The 22543-nt window shown below is 39.0% G+C and overlaps 1 protein-coding gene across 1 annotated transcript in view; it reads left to right on the forward strand.

Annotated features, from left to right (window-relative positions):
* The window catches only part of LOC100703088 (seizure protein 6 homolog), a 92170-nt gene that overhangs the window by 59935 nt on the left and 9692 nt on the right, over positions 1-22543 (forward strand). Inside the window, 7 exon segments of the mRNA XM_003450463.5 lie at positions 4603-4795; positions 13116-13301; positions 14297-14465; positions 14942-15108; positions 15199-15393; positions 16194-16264; positions 16266-16333. Coding sequence (XP_003450511.4) covers positions 4603-4795; positions 13116-13301; positions 14297-14465; positions 14942-15108; positions 15199-15393; positions 16194-16264; positions 16266-16333 — 1049 coding nt within the window.

Genomic DNA, 22543 nt, shown 5'->3' on the forward strand with positions numbered 1-22543 from the left:
TAGGACTTACCATAATACTGCTCTCATTACAGTCCAGAGGAACACGCATGTGTGTGTGCTCTTCCACACACACACATGTAAGTGTATGTGTGTGTGAGTGAGACAGTGAGTCCCCGTGGGCATTTGGCTGTAGCACTAGAGAAGATAAGGTAGTCTGATGTCTCCTGACATGGTCAATGATTCATAATTGAGGCAGGACAGCTGTTGCTGGGTGCACTGACAGGTCCCAGGGTGGATGACAGATGATAGGGCCCTCTGGGGCTGAGCTATCTATCAGTCCAAATGTTCTCTGTCCACTATCTGCTCACCTATCCTTCATAAGCCTCCCTGATATATGTAAACCAAGTAGTCACAGATCCACAATCTTGTTCTGCTCACTGAATATGATAAGTTGTTGCAGTATCAAAGACTACCGCCGATACCATATCCAAGGTGGACATCAAATAATTAAGAATCCAATGCACAGTCAAATTATCTTCTGTGTTTCAGTGAATTAAAATGCTGTTTTTAAACAAGGGCACAAAAAGCTCTTAAGGGAATATTAAAAATGACAAAAATAAAAAATGTTAATATTTAATGTTCTCCACCAATCCCCATAAATTGCACAAAGCAACATTTATAAATTTGAACAGCTGCCCCTTCAATGTAGCACCCTTCCACACATCTGGACCTCTTTTCAACAGCTAAATGTGTTTTTTAGGTGTGTTGTAATCAGAGCTTTTCTAGCAGGTCCACCCACAAGCTCGTGATAGTGAGAGCAGGTATGCTATGAAAGTCTTTGTTTCATTGTGCTATGAAAGCCACTATATGGATGTCTCCTCTGTTAAGACACTTTTATTGTGAGTTGCAATAAAGGTGTCACAGCAAGTGTTAATCTTTTTTTAAGGCGTCAACATCAAACGTCTGAAAGCCAGGACAAAGCACATTGGTGACAAAAGAAATAGAGAGGATATGATGCACTAAAGTAAACCAGTGGGATTATGTAATGTTTTACACTGTACAGTATATACTAGAGTTTTTTTCCCATTTCAGAAGGAAATTATTGTATTTATAGCACAGAAAAACTTCTTATCTCACAGAATGAACTTTACATTTTGCATGTGCTTTTACCTGGAACAACGGTGCATCTGGGAATCGCCACTAATTGATTAGTAATAATAATAATAATAATAATGGATTGGATTCATATAGCGCTTTTCAAGGCACCCATAGCGCTTGACAATACCACTATTCATTCACTCTCACATTCACACACTGGTGGAGGCAAGCTACAGTTGTAGCCACAGCTGCCCTGGGGCAGACTGACAGAAGCGAGGCTGCCATATCGCGCCATCGGCCCCTCTGGCCAGTAACTACAAATTAATTACAGTTTCCTCAGTAACTATAACTGTACAATTAAATGTACATAATAACACAATACAGTTGAGATGACATCATTCACATCTGTTTTCTAAGGCTTTCATTTGCTAAATTTGACAGACTAAATTGCAATTCCACATTGACTAAAATTCAGTCTCATTCTTTGAATATATCAGTGTGACTGTTAAACTCAAGGAGAATTACTGTGCTCTCCTGTGAGCTTGTAGGGAGAATTATTAGGTTATAAAACAGTCAAATAACCCAAATAATCTGATTTCCAAAAACACTCCGTAGTGAGAAACAGCACAATTCAAGAAAGAAAGAACTGTGCCTACAGCCTTGTCATTCTCATTACCCTTGAGGAATTGAGAATCTGATTCTAAAGTCACGTGTCATTCTTTTATTACTCACTGTGACGCTCCTATTTAAGGCTCATGCAACTATGCAACTACAAAAAAAAGCATCTTGGCATCTTTGACCTGATGACTGACTGCTTGTTGTGCACCTTGTATCCCAGAAAACCTTCAGAGATTGTGTTTAAATCTGGTATTGATTAAAAAAATCAAATCAATCAAAGTGGCTGATCTCATGGATCATTCCGGAAGAAGTCACCTCTAAGCTCAGGCTCGCAGCGTCCATCAGCCTCTCTGCAGTCATTGTCAGCACCTCCTCGACTGAGTGACAGTTTGTCTACGTGACCAAATTCATTTTGCTACCATAGTGTGACTAGTACTCATCCTGCCCACTGTCTCAGCTTTTCCAAACTGCTGCACTAACAATCCTGCAACACATATTACCTCAGGGACATCAGCCTAGGGCAACCTTTTTTTGCCTCGTGACATACCTGAAACCTAAGCCCACTACCTGTGACAGCATTCAGTTTCACATACTGTGCAGACCTCTTGAGTTTTATGCATGGCTCAGAAAATGGGAAGATATTTTAGAAGACATTTATTTAAACATATGCAAACATACATGAAATACAGTATATAAGGCAAAAATTTAGAGTTACAGTAACAGTTTACAAAATTCTACCAAGCTTAATCTTGTGAACATCTCTTGTGTTGTTGTTCTTCTTGTGTTCTTGGCAGAACTTAGTCTTTTCTCATAGTTTTTCATAGTTTCTTGACAGCCACCCTTCCAGTAAGACTATTTCTAATGATGCTTTGACAGTAGACGGCTGAACAGTAGAAGAACTAGTGTCAGATCTTTGCTTAATTGTTTCTTGTTTCTTAAAGATGTGACTTTCAGATACAGTTAATGCGCTCTCAATAGTTTTTCAGCCTGACACTCCTTTTATCCTCCACTTTACAGTTTCCTCCGAATTTTTAAGGATACACTGGACACCAATGCCATATCATTTGGGAATCACCTTGTTGGTGCAAAAATAAAATGACACAAACTGTGTCATCTTTATTTTTTGTAGATTCAACTAAAGACATGGGAAAAATTATGTTTTTGTGACATGCTGCTAATAACAAAGGTCCAAAAGATATAACTTGTGAGTGGCGCTTTGCTAGGTTGTCTATTATGTGTAGACACAAGACAGGTTCATCCATTGATTTTAGGTGCCTCCTTTATGCTTGAATAATTCATAGTTCAGTATTAAATGGCTTAACAAATAAACAAACAAACAAACAAACAAATTTCCTCTGAAAATGGTCGGGTGCAAAGACTTGACTGAATATGAAGGAAAAAGCAGCCAATGTTCAAAGAATAACTTTAAAAGATCTTTAGAAAACCTGAAGAACTATTGTTCAAGACCACTTCAAAAAACAAGAAAGACATGAGGAGTAGTTTAATTTTGCAGATTACTGTATATAATTACTTAAGATTATTTAGCTGCTTGGCCACCAACATCCTGTTGCGCTTCAGTTTTCTATAGCAGCAGTTTTCAGAGCAATGTCTCAGCGTACTCTACAACCTAACGTACTCTACAAAAGAAAAACAGCAATTAGCTTTAGAACATAGTGAACCATTTATCAGACATTCCCCGAGAGACTGGTCGAGACCAAAAATAGCGCTGAAAGGCAAGATTAGACTTGCATTTTCCAAGTGGTCAGAAAAAGAAACCCGACTATAACTGATGTGCACAACACGATAAACAACAAATAGAAGACACGGGAAGTTATACAAGGGCAAACTGAGAACTAATAATGGGAGTGGAAACAGCTCAGGAACAAGAACAGGGGATGACAATCAACACAAAGAGATAGGCGAGAAAGTAAAACTAAACACAACACAAGAAAAAGCAAAAGGTAACAACTCTTATCTGGAAAACCAAGCACTAACTGAAAATATAAACACAAACAAAGGCAATTTAAAAAAACTATCAAAAGTAGAAAAAAGTCAAATGATAGAATAATATATATATACAGGACACAGGGGAGGGGAAGAAAATAACAAACAAGGAACCAAATAATTACTAGGATTCTAAGGTAAGCTAACAAGAACCAAACTTCAGCATGAATAATGCAAAACTCAAAGAACCATAAACTATGCAAAACTCAAACCCTGGCATCAAGACCCAGGGACCATGACAGACCAAACAATATTTGTGTCAGATGACAAGAACAATGCCTGAATTATAAAATCCCATCAACCTACAATGACATAATCAGAATGTTCTAGCAAACCCAATGTAGAATGTACCATCTTTTATTATTATATAGAATGATGATTGGGATTTGTTGTTGGATTTCTATTTGCCTTTTTGACTTCTGCCAATAATTAAATAAATGATGCTCCAAAAGATGTCATTACACAGACCGTTTTACTACATACAGTAGTCCTGATTCCTTTGCCAAATTTAGCTGCAGATTCTGAATCCAAGACATAAGGCGTTGCTAACAGACTATTCTGCAGGCAGAGAGAAAACATAAAAAGAAGAGGAATTGTGCAACAAACCATTAGTGGTATGACTCAGATAGATTCTACTATTAGTCAAAAATATGTTTTCATCCCAGCTGCAGGTTATCAAAGAAATGAAAGCAAACATGTTTTCTGAAGGGGAATATTAAGGGTGAATACATATGCTCAAACTAGTACTGAAAATAATATGTATGCAATGTAACATTTGATAATGTGTTGGTCTAAAAAGACCCTTTGGAGTTTTGTTGGAAAAAACTTTTTTTGTTTAGTTTTCCTGGGTTACATGATGACTACATTATATGTGACGCACAGTAATGAATTGCAGCAATGAGGGCTTTTGTTTAATCTTACTGCATGGGTGGTTTTTTTTAGGTGCTAAATGTGAGCGTGTTGGAAGGAGAGCAGGTGACCGTGGAGGATACAGGAGGTCAAGAACCCTTCATCCTTGCCAATGAGTCGGTTTTGATGACTGGCTTAGTGCTACGCAGCTGGAGCAACCAGATCTCTATCAGTTTCCGTAGTGAGAAACGCCGCAATTCAGCATATCTCCTACTCCATTACCAAGGTGAGCAGAAGCTATACAGTACTAGCTTTGTTGCTACATCATTCAAACATGTTACATTAAACATGACAAACAGCTTATTGTTAAGCAGCAGCTTTCTATCAGGTAATGCTTATCCTCAAGCAAAGATGGTGGAGAGCTGGTGAGAGACTGCAAAATGGTTGACTAATTGCATTTAAAATTGCTCTATTTCAAAACACTATCTGTTGACCTTCAGCTGGCCAATGATGTGTATGTGCCTTTTCCATTTTAATTTTTTCATTTGCCATTTCACGGATCACATTTGTAAAGAATCATTAAGTGTAATAAAGTAGTATCTAGTGTGTCAGCAAATCCTGTCAGTAGAAATAGTTACTGTGTTGTTGGTGAATATAATGGCCTATAATTTCCAACCTCTCCCTCGCTTATTTTGTGTGTGACATTGATCTTCTATGTCTGTAACAATGTCTGTTTATCTTAGCAATCACACAAAGTGGCCGCCAATTACATGCCCCATCGATTTGAGCTGACGGTGGTCGCTGGTGGACAATTCATTCTACCACATTACCGTGGTACTTTCATCAGCTAGAAAATGAAAGGGGCCATCAGAACTGTGCGGCTGATGTGAGATAAATCAGCCCATCGCTGTCGGATGTATGAATATCACTGTGAGGTCAGGTCGAATGATGACTGTGAAGGGTCACCACAGAACATACAGGGTGATGTATAGCGGGGAACACATGGTGATAAACAGTTGAAATATATATAAGTATTGTTTTATATCAGTAGGTACACTTTTCACCTTTACCTTTCCCATTTGGATTTTGCATTGTTTAAACACCTCAAACTCAATTGAGGTAATGCAATGCAAATGCAAAAATGCAAAAAATAACATTCAATACATTATGTACTGTATAATATACAGGACATCCTTAAGTGAATAGCATACCTCCACCTTGGCATGGAAATTATGCATGCTGTATTTGCTGTAAAAAACCCCGAACAATTTCTAGATTATCCTATATTGCACCAAAATAGGTCAACATTTTGCTGTGTTGCTCAGTTTTAACATCAGCAGGGCATTTTCCCCCAAAATTCCTGCCCACTATGAAAACAATTTAACATAATAGGCTTCCGTATTATACTTCTTTGGCAACAATGTGTCAAAAAAATGATCACACGTGCAGCTTTGTCCGTCTAAAAACCTGTTTGGTTTGAAAGTTGATGGAACAAATTCAGCTACATTAATGAGAAAAATACCAGGAGCAGATTTCATGAAGATTAGACATATCGGAGTCACGGAAGATATTTCAATTTGTGTTCTTCTGCTTTGCAAGCAGGGTATCTTCTTGTCCTTTACAATGGACTGTGAGAAATGTAATTGGACAAGCGTGGAGAAGCAGATAGAACTGTGAAGAGACGCATCTCAGCTCGGGGTAATTAATATTTGCTGCAGCACGAGCTCTGCTCGTGATGGCAGACTGATGTATCTGTCTATAACATGAGCAGTTTGACACCTGGAAATAACTTAAAGTGTTTTTTACTGTTTATATTAAGAGAACATAAAGTGTGGGAATGAAGAGGGGCTTACCACTCTCCTCATATGTTCTTATCAGCGTCTTTTTCTCAATACACCCACATGTTTGTGATCTAATCTAGAATTGAAAATATAATTAATAATAACATCTTAAGAGAATTTATGTCTTGATTGTTCAATTATTTTTCTTAAAAGCTGATTTTGTTAAAAAAGGAAAAATCTGAATAAATACTTACAGTAAGGGATTATTTGACTTTTTCTATTGCATAGATTAGCCATTACATGGAAACCGACAGATGAAGTGAATATGATCTGATGTGATTGAGCAATCTGAATGAGCATCGACGACATGCTGTGGATCAAGCCCAAATCCATGGAGATTCCGGCCCGCAAACCCACAGAACGCAAAAGAGCTTCTGCCAGTGTTGTGTGCCAGACTCTACATGATGCCGGCGTAGGTTTCATTGCCATGCCGCAGCGAGTTAGAGCTGCTTTGGAGGCACAACAGGGAACACTATATGAAGCTAGTGGTTTTAATGCTGGGGCTGATTAGTGTACAGTTTTGGTATTAATAACAAAGGAGTTGGGTCAATTAAAAAAAATGCACACAACGAAATAAGCACCCACCCCCCCACCAATACATATTTTTTTTTTCAAATTCAGGCATCTATTCTCTGTAGGATTAAACTGAAAACAATTTAATTTCTCAGTCAGGCATTGCTGTTTAATACAAAATAACAATGTGAAAAATTTATGATATTGCTCTTTTAATGAGAAGAATCGGTTTAAATTTAAGTTTTAAAAATGAATTTGCATGCTACAGTGCAAGTAAGCATTATGACTTATTTTATCCCAAACCAACAACTGCTTTCTGAAAACTACTGATTACTGATGATGAGTAAAAGTAAAGCCCACCTTTTGGCTATTTTATATCTATAACATACATAAAGAATTTTGTCTGAATTAAATGTAATACTGATGTAATGTCTGTAATATTAAATGTAATACTGCCAAAGCCTTATTTGATTCCAAAATGTTTGATTGAAATTATTTACAACCTCTTTGCATTGAGAGGATGATATAATAATTGTATTTGACATCTAAGGTGAGTTAGGATTTTTTAGCTGTATGGAGTAATCCATGCTGCTGATGGCAGCGGTGTTTCACAGCAATTATTGATTGGTTTTAACTTAAAACCTGCAATGACAAGAGATGTGGTCAGAGGACCCCTGCCGCTGGTAGCGATCCAGCATATGCCACCTGTTCTAAGTAGCATTGATAAGATTCTTGTCTCTAGCTCAAAGTTATTGCTTTTTAATGGCCTTTATTGAGTAAATGGCCATTTAGATTGAGGCTTTAACCAAACCACATAAATATCAATAGGCTATATCACCGCGGAACTATCGTCTGGCTTTGTACAAGTGAGGCACTTTACCAGAGACAACACTATTGATGTTTCTATAAAAGGTAATGCTTTGATGCACAGCCAGGTCATGTGGCTTAGATATATATTGACAGCCACACTCTCCCACATGTCGCCTACAAACTGAGCGACTGATGTTATATCTGTATATTAAAACAGTAACTGACTATTAAGATGACTAATCATTGCCATGGAATCTTCGCTTCTTGCACATTTTACTCTAAATGTCAGTGTAAGACACAATGGATAATATTCTCCAAATATCGTGCCATTATATATAATAACAATCTACATTACATTCATTATCTGTGTTGTGTTTTCTGTCACCTCATTTCATTATCTGCTGCCTTCACTTTGCCATTTTTGATCCTATTCCAGCTCTCCACCTGAAGGGATTCAGGCAACACATACAGGAGTGTAACAGTTTATTAGAGCTAAATTGAAATGCATTTTATTTGTTTGGCCAAATACACTGTGGGTAACTGACTATTACTAGCTTCCTCAGCTCATCTATTGTGCCCTAGTCAACAACATTTGTCCATTATTGGTTGAAGAGCAGCATTCTCAATTTGAAGTACTCAGGCAGATGAAAAATGTGCATACAGCTGAATGAGGCTCATTAATGGAAGGAATGTGTGAGTGCATGCAGGTGTCGCATCAGGCGTTCTTTTGGGAAATGTTTACTTTCTTTAAATGTTTTCCGAAGGTTGATCTTAAGTAAATGTTGATAGAGGGCGGAAGAACGGGGAACTCATTATTGGATCCCAAATACACATTTAGAGTTCCACATTTGAAATTCAAGTTTGTTTTTTGTTTTTTGTGCCAACATGTAGGTGTGAAAGGGCAGGAAGCAAAATAAAAAGCATACTTTATATTCAATAAAGACAGTACAAATCCACAGCTTGTGCACAGATAAGAGAAAGAGAATAAAAGAGAGAGTGAGTGAGGAAAGAATGGCAAGACAGGGCACGCGTCCCTTGTGCTTTTTTGTAATACTGACAAAAATAAAATCCAAAAAGACAATTAGCATGTGCCCAGGTTCCTTATGGTTATGTATTGCTTGTGACAAGGTACAGTGTAAAAAGAATTTCCTGTTTTTTAATCCATCCCATATAAATCCAGAAGTGTTTTGAGCTACTTGTCCTCTTCTATTTTTAATATTTACTAAAGTGACATTTCATTCCATATACTGTCGCATTTTTGTCAGGAATGCTTCATTTTGACATCATCCAAACATTGTAATATACACCGATCAGGCATAACATTATGAGCACTGACAAGAATAACACTGATTATCTCTTCATCATTTCACCTGTTAGTGGGTGGGAAATATTAGGGAGCAAGTGAACATTTTGTTCCCAAGGTTGATGTGTGAGGAACAGGCAAAAATGGGCGCGTGTCAGGATTTGAGTCTGAAAAGGGCTAAATTGTGAGGGCTACATGAAATCACAAGTGGTCCAAAGAAGGAACAGTGGTGAACCAGCTCCTGGGTACTAATAGGGTCAAAGAGCCAAGGCTCATTGATGCAACACAGCATGATCCGATCCAACAGACAAGCTATTGTAGTTGAAACTGATATAAAAAAAACTTAAAACTGGTTCTGATAGAAAGGTGTCAGAATACTGAGGATACTGAGAATACCTGGGGAACCCCTGGCACCTGGAAGCACTATGGGAAGAAGTCAGTGGAGGCAGTGTGATGCTTTGAGTAATGTTCTGCTAGTAAACCTTGGGTCATCCATGTGGATGTTACTTTGACATGTGCCACCTGCCTACCCACTGTTGCAGACCAATGTACACCCTATCATGGAAAAGGTACTCCTTGATGGGTGTGGCCAATTTCAGCAGAATAATGTGCCCTGCCGAGAAGAAAATATGGTTCAGCACAACGATGAGTCTGAGGTTTTGACCGCCAAATTCCCTAGTTCTCAATCCAGCTGCGCATCTGTGGGATTTACTGGACAAACAAGAGGGCCCACCTTGCTACTTAAAGGATCTGCTCAGCTGCATCTCAGACTCTATAGGTCTCTGTTAGCAGGAATTAAATGTCAAAGGTCATGAAAGCATATTTACAAAGGACTGACTTGTTTGGAAGGCTTGCCAGCAGAAAGCCTCTTTTCCCTAAAACACCATGGTAGCATGGCTTAGGACTGCAAAGTCGCATCTGAACAATCACAAAATTTCTGGAATAATATCCTTCAGACAAACGAGACCAAAGTGGAGATGTTTGGCTATAATGCACAGTGCTGTGTTTGGTGAAAACCAAACACAGCAAGTCATCACAAACACCTCATACCAACTTTCAAGCATGGTGGTGTTGGAGGGGTGTTGATTTGGACTGGTTCTGCAGTCACAGAACCTGGGCACCTTGCAGTCATTGAGTCAACTATGAACTCCTCTGTATACCAACATATTCTAGAGTCATCTCTTTAGCATCTAAAACTTGGCTTAAATCAATTAACGTAACAAGACAATGATCCCAAGCAAAGCAAAAAACGCCCACAAACCTCGATGTACTGAAGCAATGTTGTAAAAGACAGTTCTTCCACAACAAAGTCAGTGACTGATAAAGTCATTCAGAAAATGGTTACATCAAGTTATTTGTTCTAAAGATAACTCTACAAGCTATTCTATTGTTGGGTGAACTCAGTTTGTCACCTATGCTGCTTCTGCATTTTGGCATCACTTTTATAAAAAAAAAAAATACTGAACCAGTGTAATATTTATGTCTTTTTGTTCATCAGAGTTCGTGTTTTCCCTAGGTGCAAGTCCACATTATCTTTACCACAATCGTACAGTAAATGTGTGGTATTTAACAAGTAATAAACAATATTTTAATGAGAGAATTTGAATATTCTAATGATACTTTTGCAACTAGCTTATGCGTGTACTGTACTACTGTGGGTTTACATGAGTATTACTATGACTTTTCCTCCCCACTACAAGAAAACAATAACTAAAGACATACGCTTCACATCTGTTTCCTGTGGCTCTACAGCACCATCAGCTAATCTTCCTGGCTGTCTGCACTGTGGATCTATTATTTCTAATGGTGAAACAATCAGACTTTATGGCCCAGCACCACATCTACTGGAATGGAGGCAGCACGTAATTTAATACTTCAGGAATTGGCTCCACAATTTTTGCCTCTGGCTCTCCCACTGCATGCTCAATAGGGATGTAAATGCTGCTATGATAATGGCAATAACTAGGTTCATTGGAGCTAGTGATAAACTATGAATGGAATGGATGACCCAGGGGCAGTGTACCTCGTCCCTGTGGCTCACTGATTTACTGCAACGCAAAGGCCGGTTTCATTATGGTAGAAACCAGTGGCTTGTGTAAAAGAAACACATAAGTCAGTAGTTTCACAAACCTTTATGGCCGTTATGCATTTAGGGCTGTTTTCCCTCGAGTTCAAGTTCAAAGATTGATAGAATGACATTTTTTTTTTTGAATAGACAATTTAGCTTCAAGGTAATGGTAGAAAACATCACTAAAGTGATGTTTTTTCATGTCCAAATGACTTGGTTGAAATGAAAGCGCTTCAAATCCAACCTGCTGCATAGTGTCTAATCTGTTTGCACTGTTTAACCTCCACTTGCCCTGCTTTTGTGGAGGTGGGCCAACAACCCTGTCTATGAAGTGTCTGCTATTGCTTTATACATGTGGCTACTACTCTAGCACTAAACACACCATCTTAAGATGCCAGTCTTGTAGCTCTTTTATTGAGGATCCTGTGTCAGTGCTTTCTGGTATTTGAACCAAATTAGACTCGATATATTGAAGATAAACCCATTTCTTGATGTAAACGTACTTTTTTGATGTTATGTAGCCATTTGTGAAATCATGCAAATATATATTAAAATTATGAGCGTTATACAATTCACTTAACTGTGAGCAAGCTACCTTTACCATATATTATCATTATTATTATTATTGGCCATTGTGCTGTAATTTAAGACTTTTAAGGCTGCAAATATGATTTCAGCAAGACAGTTTTAACAAACACATGACTACCAACTGCCCTTTGCTTTATTATCGTTGTCTGTTAGCACTTGTTTAGCTTTCGCATCCGCTCCATTAAGCTAAAGCATGTTATACAAGGCTTCTAGCTTTCTGTACTTCTGCAGCTTCACAATCACACTGTTATTGTAGCACAAGCCATAGTGCGTCCAATTATATTCTGTTGTTCACACATTTCCAGAAGTTAAAAAGTTTTAGTCTGGTCATTAAAGTGCCTACACTAATGAGGTAGAACAGTGTGGTTATTAGACAGGAAGAGAAGGTTGTTTAATAGCTTCCATTAAAGACTTGGTTAGCTTACTTCATTATCGAAGTGAACTCCATGCCGTCCTACACCATTTATTTAAAAAGGGAACAGGACAACAATGCATAGCAAGTCTGGGAACATTGATCTTACCCTGCTGCAATCGCAACTCTTTGACAACCACTATAGAGGCTATTCCTCAGCCTAACGTTACAGACCCACTATGATGTTCATCCAACCAACCATGCATCGATTTGTCAAAGTATCTTCAGCAACTATACACCAAACCACACAGTGATGATAATTACTCTAGTGCCAAGAACATGTCTCTGTACATTTGCATACTGTTTGTACTGGTAAACTACAATTAAAAGATGTAGTGTATATAAACAAATCTGAAGGTTGGTTCTAATGCAATCTTTAATTGCATGTTGAAGAGAAACAGGAAGACAGAGACAGATTCATTTGCACAAATTCACAGTCATTTTAAATATTTATGGGTCTTCAGCAGTGGTTTGGAGGAGAGACAACTTGGTCAACAATGAATACACAATGCAGGACATAGAGGATTATGTTGTGCAGCCAGTTAACATTGTTGGCAGTTTGGTCCAGGACTGGATTGTGCTCAGACAAATAAAAGGCTGAAAAACCCTGGAAAATGATTTTTCTAAATGCTAAATTAAAATAAATAAATAAATAAATAAAAATAAGGTTAGACCAAGCATGTCCTTTCCCAAAATAATGCATTTAGCTATTTGCGCTGTGTTTTCACGGCTGATAATGGTGAAATCAATTACATTAAAATGCATTACTGGTCCTATTGTATAAACATTATTGCTTTGTTTCTCTGTCTCTCATTCCTGTCACTACTGTATGACATACTGAACTTCATAAATAGATACATTGCAACAAAAATGATCAAATCACTATATTTAAATTGAATTTATCACAACATTTTCATTCTTACAGTAAAGCCAAGGAAACTTTCAGATGGTTTTTTGGCATAGGGATGCCAAAATAAATGAACAAATACAAGTAATAACACTGTAAAATAATGTATTCATGAGAGCACCTTTGTTTCCCTTCCCCTCTATTTTTGACTCCTTCCTCTGCAGCCTTTGTGCTGAGTTGTGCATTCCCCAAAGAGCCTGCTGGTGGAGAGGTTTCAGTGACGCACCTGCATCCTGGCGGAGAAGCCTACTTTCATTGTTTCACCGGATACAAGTTACAGGGTCCAAAAATGCTCACCTGTCGTAATGCAACCACGCCTTACTGGAGTGGAAAAGAACCCCGATGTGTGGGTAAGGCAAACCGGTTCTCTGGATAGACAAGTTTGCTAGTTAACATTGCTGGAGCAATTCTGGGCAATGAGACCCCCCCACCCACCCAACTGATACTCCAACAATAAAACTGCAAAGAATGTAATTAAACTAAATGAAATCTAAACGCTATAACAGTGGGTTATGGGCTTATCCCTTCAGCTTAATTGGAATGTTGGGTGATTTGGTTTGATTTTTAATTTTGCTTTGTAAACTAAATTACCTTCAGGCTCGCTGCCTGACAGTCAGTGTTAAATACGTTCAAGTAGTTAACATTGACTGCCAGGCTTCCAAAGCAAACATCTAAGTGTTGCTATTAATTTTAATCATTATTTAATTATTCTTATATTTGAGATTTAAAAGAAAAAAAAGAGTTAAGGAAAATAATATGCAAAGTGAAACTTGCAATTTTAAAGACGCAAGCCTGTTTCTCTTTAGCTTTCTCTGAGAGAACAGGTGATTTTGATTAACAGAGCCTTTCACTGGGTTGTCTCCTACTGAGTCACACTCGGAGGGCAAATGAGTGTGTTTGCATGTGATTAGCAACACAGGGAGCTGTTCTTTGGAGACGGGGCAAAATAAGGCCATTGGACCTGGCTGCCTTAATTAGAACTGGGCCACATGACTCTCCTACTCCTGCTGGTAAAAACTCATCTGCTAGTTCCAGCCTTTCACCGCGCCTGCCTGCAGCTGTTCTAAACTGATAGTGTTACTGCCGCTGTTTTGCTTTTACCTTCACAAACAATCAGGCACTCTTAGACCCAGGAGAGCCGCCTGGTGTAGCTCAGCCACAGTCCACTGGATATCGATGCAATCTATGCTCAGACAGGGACTTTTCTCCAAAATCCCCCTACCACAGTTCGAATCATTACTTTTTTTCATCAAGTTTTTACTTCCTACTCTTTTTCCTTTTTTCTTTTCTTTTCTTTTCTTTTCTTTTCTTTTCTTTTCTTTTCTTTTCTTTTCTTTTCATACAGCATCCTGTGGGGGAATGATAAAAAATGCCACATATGGCCGCATCGTCTCTCCTGGTTTTCCTGGCAACTACAGCAACAATCTGACCTGCCACTGGGTTCTGGAGGCACCTGAAGGCCACCGGCTTCACGTTCACTTTGAGAAGGTGGCTTTGGCAGAGGATGATGACAGGTAGTTTATGCATGCTGTTAAAATCAAAACACACATTGAGAATAAATGTGAGCATAGTGTGGAAATGTGAGTGGCGTCGAGCTTTGAACTCTGAATAACAGTATTCCTGCAGATGGAGGATTAAAATTCTCGAGGGCTATAAATGACCAAAATCTTTAGGGAGTGACAGATGAATTTGAAAGGACCTTTTATCATGATAATCCTTTAAGTGTGCTCTGTCAGGCAAATGAATTGAGGGGACCAGAAGGTAGTGAGAGGTAGGAGACTGCAATTGCATTATGTATCCTTCTGTAACCACTGATCCATATGGCAATTGTCATGCATGCCCATTCACCTCATTACAAGGTGTAGAATGTTATCACAAAGTTATTACAGCTGCAGCTGGAACAATGAGCAGGTCTCGGCTACCTTGTAATTTCTTTCTTTAACATCTATTTTAATCCCATCAGCACTCTCTCCCTGTTTTCTTTTTTTAGGTTGCTAATAAAAAATGGCAACAACATAGACTCTCCCCCTGTGTACGACTCCTATGAAGTTGAATACTTGCCCAATGAGGGAGTGCTCAGTACCGGACGTTATCTGTTTGTGGAGTTCACCACAGACGGGACGATGACCTCCACCGGCGCAGCCATAAGATACGAAGGCAAGCTGATGAGGCAGAATGCAGAGTTTGCTAATAATATCTTGCACCATCCTTGTCACTTATGTTCAATGTCATACACTCTGTCTGCAGCTTTTGCGAAAGGGATGTGCTACGAGCCCTTTGTGAAGTACGGGAACTTCAGCAGCAGCGATTCCACCTACAGTGTGGGCGCAGTGGTTGAATTCTCATGTGACCCTGGCTACACACTGGAGCAAGGCTCTGTGGTGATTGAGTGTGTGGATGCACAAAACCCTCAGTGGAATGAGACCGAGCCAGCTTGTAGGGGTGAGTTAACAGATGTCATGATTGCAGGGCATAAAAAAAAATAAAATAAAAGTGCTTCCACTGGGGAAGAAGAACTTGGAGCAATATCAGATTGACCCAAGGACCCGAAGCTTTCATTGTCTGCTTGATCACTGCAGGAGTTAGTTTTTCTAATATTAAATACCAGTGACAGTTAACTATATCTTCCTAAGCTGCTTTCCTCTGATCCGTGATAAATTTTCTCTCAAAACTGTAACAACGATTTACTTTGAAATGTGCGCTCGCAGGGCAGATTTTCGAAGTGCTCGAGATTAAAGGCGCACAATAGCTGGCCTAAGATGAGAACTGCCACAGTTCACAGGCGACGCATCATATTTAATAGCGGCCCAACCCTGAGCCCTTCCCTTCCCCTCTCTGTTTCACTCCTCCCACATGCACATACACACAAACATGACATGCTGACCTTACTCTTGGTCTTTAAAGCCTTCATGGTTATTCTGCAACAGAGTGAAATTGAAAAGCTCTCCAGTAAAGCTAGCTATAAGAAAATTTAATTTCTGCTCGTATGGGTCATGGTCACCAAGTGGTTCAGTGTCAGTTTGCAGTTTTGTGAGGATCACACCAAGGCGCTTGCACAGCACCTGATTTCAGCTGTATTTTTATCAAGCATTAAGGTCATGGGCATAATCTAGCTAGTCAAAATTATTTATGTACCAACATATATTTTAAGTGAATTGATTTCTAATTTGCATCTTACTTTCCTGTATCTTCAAATCTTTTACAATTTGTTTTTTTCAGCCTATACTGTTTGTGTGTTGCAGCTGTGTGCAGCGGGGAGATCACAGACTCTGCTGGTGTTGTGTTGTCTCCTAATTGGCCCGAGGCTTACGACAAGGGGGCAGGACTGCATCTGGGGTATCCATGTGGAAGAGGACAAGCGGATCATGCTTGACATCCAAGTGTAAGAGACTGCACCCAGGTGTAAGACTAGAAATCACTCAGGGAGGTCAGAGAGGATGTCAGACTCCAGATATAAACACACACACCCCTCTTGGTTATTTTCCCATCCTTTCTCTCATCTACGCAGACACACTACAAAATGCGAACAGGAAAGTGTTTCTGTGGTTGCAGTCACTAATTAGATTTTTTTTTTCAACATCCCCTACATTAAGAATTCTGTGTTGCTTCCAGCTCGCTCTCTGACCAGATTAGCCAGTAAGCCTTCCTGTTCTCACTTCCCTGGTGTCTGCCTCAGAGTTGGCTTTGAAATGAATCTGCTCTGGCAGTCAACTACTCTGAGCCACTTATTCAGCCTACCCAACTGTAATTCAGCACACATGCACAGAGATGTCAAAACAGACAGATGCGCACACAAAATCCAGGCACACTGTTTCACCTTCACCAATCACTCGTGCACAAATGTCCCCTGAATGCACACACATTTTGTTTCAGTCTACACCAGTAATTGATCTTAACTGAAGTGAAAATAATCGCACAACCTTTCTTTATGGTATGTGGAGCCCTTCTTAAAAACAAAAAACACTGCAAAATTATATATCTTGTGCCACTGTCTTGTTATCTTTTATGGATTTATTCCTTTGCTTGGGTTGAATGATTTCCACAATATTGCCTTGCACATGCAGCCTATAGTAAGCACAAAAACTACAGCATAAGTGATTCCTGTTGTTGCCTGAAGCACTTGCAAACAAGAGGGCACAGAGAGGTTAAAAATAAACCAATGGGAATACTGCCTGAGGTTGTAAAAAAAAAAAAAAAGTCACTGACAAATCTCAACCAGTGGCAATTGGTCAGAGTGGTCAATTGTGCATGCGTGCATGAATTTGTTCCCGTCACTTTTCATATTTCCCATATTCATAATTCTTTCTGAATAGTGTGATAAAATGAGGACATAATCATGAAATGAAGTCAGAGGCTGTACAGACAGATTGCAAGCTGTCCTTAATAGACAACCTCCAGAACAAATCAAATCACCATCATTACTACAAATCTACCGTAGTGAACGGCAGCCAGAGGTGGCAATCATGAAGCTTTTTCACTGATTTAAATCACTCCATCATTTCAGTTAAGACATTCATGGTCACTTTTGTGCATGCATAGGGAACAGTACTCACTAGGTTAAGATTCAGCACTAATGCACCATCTTCAATTCATCATTGTACATCCTATGCATTAATGTCAGTAGCGGTATAACTGACGTTTGGTCAGTTGCTCAGCATTTTATTATTTGAGCTATTTAAATTTAGATTTTTCTTCTGTGGAATTTGTTTTAAATATGTTTTTAATAAGGAAGTAACACAATGTGAAACATAATAAAGCTGAGAATGCGGCTCTGAGTTCCTGGTGAAGGAAGTTCCACCACTGAAAACGATTAAGTCTCTCAGGGATGATGGCAATGTTCCCTCTAAGCTGCGCGCGTGCGCAATTGCGCACTGCTGGCACGGTCTCTGCGCACAGAAAATCTGCGTTGCGCACACAAAAAAAAATCTAACCTGAATTGAAATTAAAATTAATACTTTAACAATTCTGTTTTGCAGTGTTAGTCAGTAAGTGACTGGCTGCTCCCGTATGGGATTAGAACGATGCCACCTTATCCCATAGTCCTTATTCGTCCTTATGTGCCGACACCGGTGTTTTAGCTAGCAAAGCGGCGTGGCTGATGTGGAGTGAAGCCACGTTAATGACAACGTGTACAACCATTGGAGATGTGAGCAGGACAGACGGAACAACTGACGGAAAAGTGTGGACTTTATACCAGTTTTTAAATTGTGTTGATAGGCCACATAAAACCAGAGTTATGATAAAAATATATGCAGTGTTTGGTTTTCTTCCTGAATACTATCGTTGTTTATATTTACTGCGGGAAGAAACGGTAAAAACAGCGTTTTATAAGGAAAACGCTCAAAAACACTCTCCGCCTGTGAGCAAAAATGACGCCAAAAAATCCCACCCTTTCCTACTGGTCGAAAAATGAAACCTGGTCGACCAATCAAAAATGATATGGCAAAATGGCATTTAGTCTTTTAGGAAGGGGGGAGTTTTAGGAGTAACTGCGGTGTTTTGAGATGTGAGAGATTTTCGACATTTAGCGCAAATCTTGTGTAGTTAGTGTGTATAAGAATAAGAATAAGAACAACTTTATCCCGAGGGAAATTCTTTTGTCATGTACATGCTCAAAGCAGCAGGAGAGACAGAGGAACAGATGAAATAGATATAAGATATACAATATATACAATAAGAATAGTGTACAGTAATATACAGTAGTAGTGTAGTGTAGTCAATAGTTTTGATGTGTGTGTCAGAACAATGAGGCGACTGCTGAATGTTACAGGTGTTACAGGAGTGATACATCTCCTGTTGTCAGGCCTGCAGGTATCAGGCTGTTGTTCTCCTTTATGTCATAGTGGACAGAAATTATTTTTTGGAGTGGAACAAATAATTTGTGTGGCATCAAATTTGATGCAGAACAGCTGATTGTTCTGTAAATAGTTTGAAATGTTTATTTTTAAAAAAAACGCCTTGGCTGCACTTTTAGGTAAACAGCTGCAAAAAACTTTGTTTGCATAACTCAGTTACTTTTTTGAAGAAGTAACTATATAATTAATTGCCCAACACTGGTCATTATATACTGTATTTTGCAGACAGAGAGTTACAGGACTCTCTCCCAGACCACAGACTCAGACTCACCAGTCAGAGCTTTATGAAAAACAAAAAGAAGAAGAAGAAAGTTTTGTTTTCAAAATTGGAGTTCAAGTTATTTTTGCTTCCAGTAGTGTTAACATACTACACAGGTCATGATTTTTTTTTAAATTTTCATTGTAAGTGGGCTAAAGCAGTTAATTAAAAGTAGTCTAACATAAATGCTGTAATTTGATTATTTTAATAAACCATGTAACTTGGATGGATTCGATGCTGGCATAACCACAGTGCACACGTCTGATGTCGCTCACAGTGGTCCAAGGGACCGCTCAGGGAGTTTGTGTGTTCGCTCAGACACATGAATAATTAGAGGGAACACTGGATGATGGCAATTTGGTTGATGTAGACACTATATATCTATATATCTATATATCTATGTATATATATATATATTTATGTGTGTGTGTGTGTGTGTGTATATATATACACATATGTATATATATATACATGTAACTGTCATCATAGTCATCATATGGCATTCTTATCTCTGTGCAGTGGTACAGGAATTGTGCTAAGAATCAGAGTGAGGTGGTCACAATCTACAACCAGTACTGTACTCGTGAGTGGCTCTGTTGCTACAAACTGGGATTTGACTAAACTAGAGACTGTATTTTTGCTAAGAACTAAAAATATACTGATAAAATAAACTAACCTGTTCATATTTAATGTACACTGGAATAACAGTAACAACAGTAGATATAGTAAGAAATACTGTGTTCCACTGGAATGCTCATTCATCTTTTAAAAGTTGCTGAACTAAGCATAAAGATACAGATTAATATCGCCCAGCTGTGTCGTACTGAACATTTGTGTGGGCGGGGATTATTTCTGCTCATGCCCAGTTTTGTATGCTGCTGCGTGGTCTAAATACGCATCATTTCCCAAACTATATCTGTCGGGCATTGAGATATGAGCCATCACTCAAATATGAGCCGCAGATCAAAAGGGAATAAATGCATTAGAGGATACCAATACAAAACAATGTCTGAATACAACACTGAGCTTTATGTGACCCTGCATGCCACTGTGATCTTGAGATTAAGACCCAGTGATTAATCTCTGTTATTAAAAGTCAACCAGTGCACCTAGGGTAATAAAAAAAAAAAAGATCAGAGAGGATTTTTTTTTATCACGCAGAAGTAAACAAGTTTGATTAGAGGTAAACTGATTTTCATTCAGTGCCCTCTTTTTAAATTGCACCAGCCTCAAATTTCTTTTAATCCTGGCCACATGAGACTGTTCACTGTAAATTAATGGTGGTGTGGCCGGCTTTAGTTTATCTCAGGGTTGGTCATGTGTAGCTTTCCTGGCACTTGAAACCCGCAGCTTGTCTGATCCCTGCGGACCCCACCATTACCTTCAAGTCTGGTCCGCTCTGCTTGAGAAAAAGCATTCCTTTAGGCTCGGCCAACATGTAATTTGCATCAACGTGTGTTTGTGTGCATGCGTTTTGCATGTTAAAGTGACAAAAGGCTCTTGTGGATAAGAGTCGTCTCATTATAAGGGTGGGCACACACTTTTCCGCAGTAATGAGAATGTTTTCTGTGTTATCATTCATCACTGTGCCAGTGCTGGCAATTACAGAGGAGCAATGTGCATAATGAGGACTGATTAATTAATTTAGGCCAAACAGGAGGGCCGACTCCTTGCTAATTAGCATGGAGCATGGCTCCAGCAAGAGCCAGACACAAGAGGTTACAGCTGATATCCCCACCTGTGGAATATAGGTAGGTAAGTAGTGTTTTAGCATTGAGCGTATTGTATCTGGAAGTGTGTTTCACCAGACAAAATGATCACCAAGTCTCTTTAACAGTGCTAATGTTTCAGTTTAGTGAGCAGGATTGGAGACTTTGCAGCTTGAACTTACTGGTTTTTAGAGTCCTCTTGTGGTGACTCTATACATGACATGCAACCTGCAAGTCAGCTTATGCTGTAGTTATGTAGGTGCCTATTTTTTTTTTTTTTTTTTTATTTGAACTGAGCAGAACAATTTAAATGTCAAATATGTATGAAAAAGATGTTAGAAGGTTGCTTTTGAAAGTATGGTACCCTGAGCTATTTCCATTCTGTTAAAGTTAATAGAGATTTGCTGGGTTCTTTAAACTTGACTGGTCAGTGAAGGTGACAGAATGCCTACAGGCTTGTAGAAAACAACTGTCATTCCCTCATCTGCAGAACTGAGCCGGTGGCATTGGTATGCAGAGGAGTTTTCAGAAATTGTTTTTCAAGCAGACCTTGGAACTTTGCAAATGCCTGTGCCAAGTTGGTGAGGGAGATGTTCAGTCAAGTAAGATCTGACTAAATTTAGTCAAATAAATAATCTTCTTTAAGTCTGTCTTGCATTCTCACCCGTCTTTGTTTGTGGCCAGTAGTAGTTCGTGACTGTTGTTTATCAACAAATATCTCAGATGTTGTCGCTGTATTCCCAGAAACACAACATCTTTCTAAAATTGAGAAGAATTATGAAATCATGGATACAGAGCAAATGACACAGGGACAACATATTTCTAAGATTAGTTACTAGTTTTCAAACCAGGACAGGACTTGCTTTTCATGACTTGGGGGCCATCTTTTAAGAAAGGAGCCATGTGGGATGACATTTGGATGCAGTGATTGCCAGATTGGTGCGGTGTGTGGCCGAGTAGCCTGCAGTGACTCACTACTCAGTGCTGTGGATGTCTGGACTGGAGGCATCTTGCGTTTGGCAGTCTTCTGTGGTGTCACTGGGATTTTTTTAATAAACTTCAGGTAGAAAGGTTAGAGAACAGATGAGGTCAGTAGGGCAATTTAAAACCAAGGTTGACCGCAAGGTTCTTGACGAGCTACCGTGACTGAGGGGGCTATTTAGGAAGCCAGACGTGAGTGGTTTCAGTGCATCGAGTGGAAAACCAAGTTATCCACTGATGGTGCCCACTACAATATTGATTGTTTTTGGATATTACAACAGTGTTGAACATGATATCTAAGTGGAGTGGACCTAATACCACTGAAAGGCAATTTTAGATTTGACAATGTCTTTGAGTGTTAAGATATGAGACAAAGTTGTGCAACTAATTATTTATCAGAACGTCAACTATGGCACTAGTAAACATATTTTTATCAAAACACTTTAAAGACCAAATCACTGCCAAAACTGTGAGGAAAGATTTCTCAGATGCACTGGTTTGCACAAAGGGAGCAAAGATCAACACAGCTGACATGGAGCTCACCATACATCATTAGTGTCAAAGAATGTGGGCCGTGGTGCTAATAAACCACCGTAGTAGGGAAAAAACAGGAAAATCAATCACAGTGAAAGTAGTAAAATTAGAAACTAGCCTCATTTTAAAAACAAGAGAAAAAGAACAGCCAGTACATTGGCAACATTTTATAGTATGTGGCAAAAGGGATCAGTGGGTGTTGGTATATATTTGTGACGGGAATGCAGAAACTGGATGTAATCACACAGTATGAT

The sequence above is a fragment of the Oreochromis niloticus genome, linkage group LG10, assembly GCF_001858045.2.
Source record: "Oreochromis niloticus isolate F11D_XX linkage group LG10, O_niloticus_UMD_NMBU, whole genome shotgun sequence".
NCBI lineage: Eukaryota > Metazoa > Chordata > Actinopteri > Cichliformes > Cichlidae > Oreochromis > Oreochromis niloticus.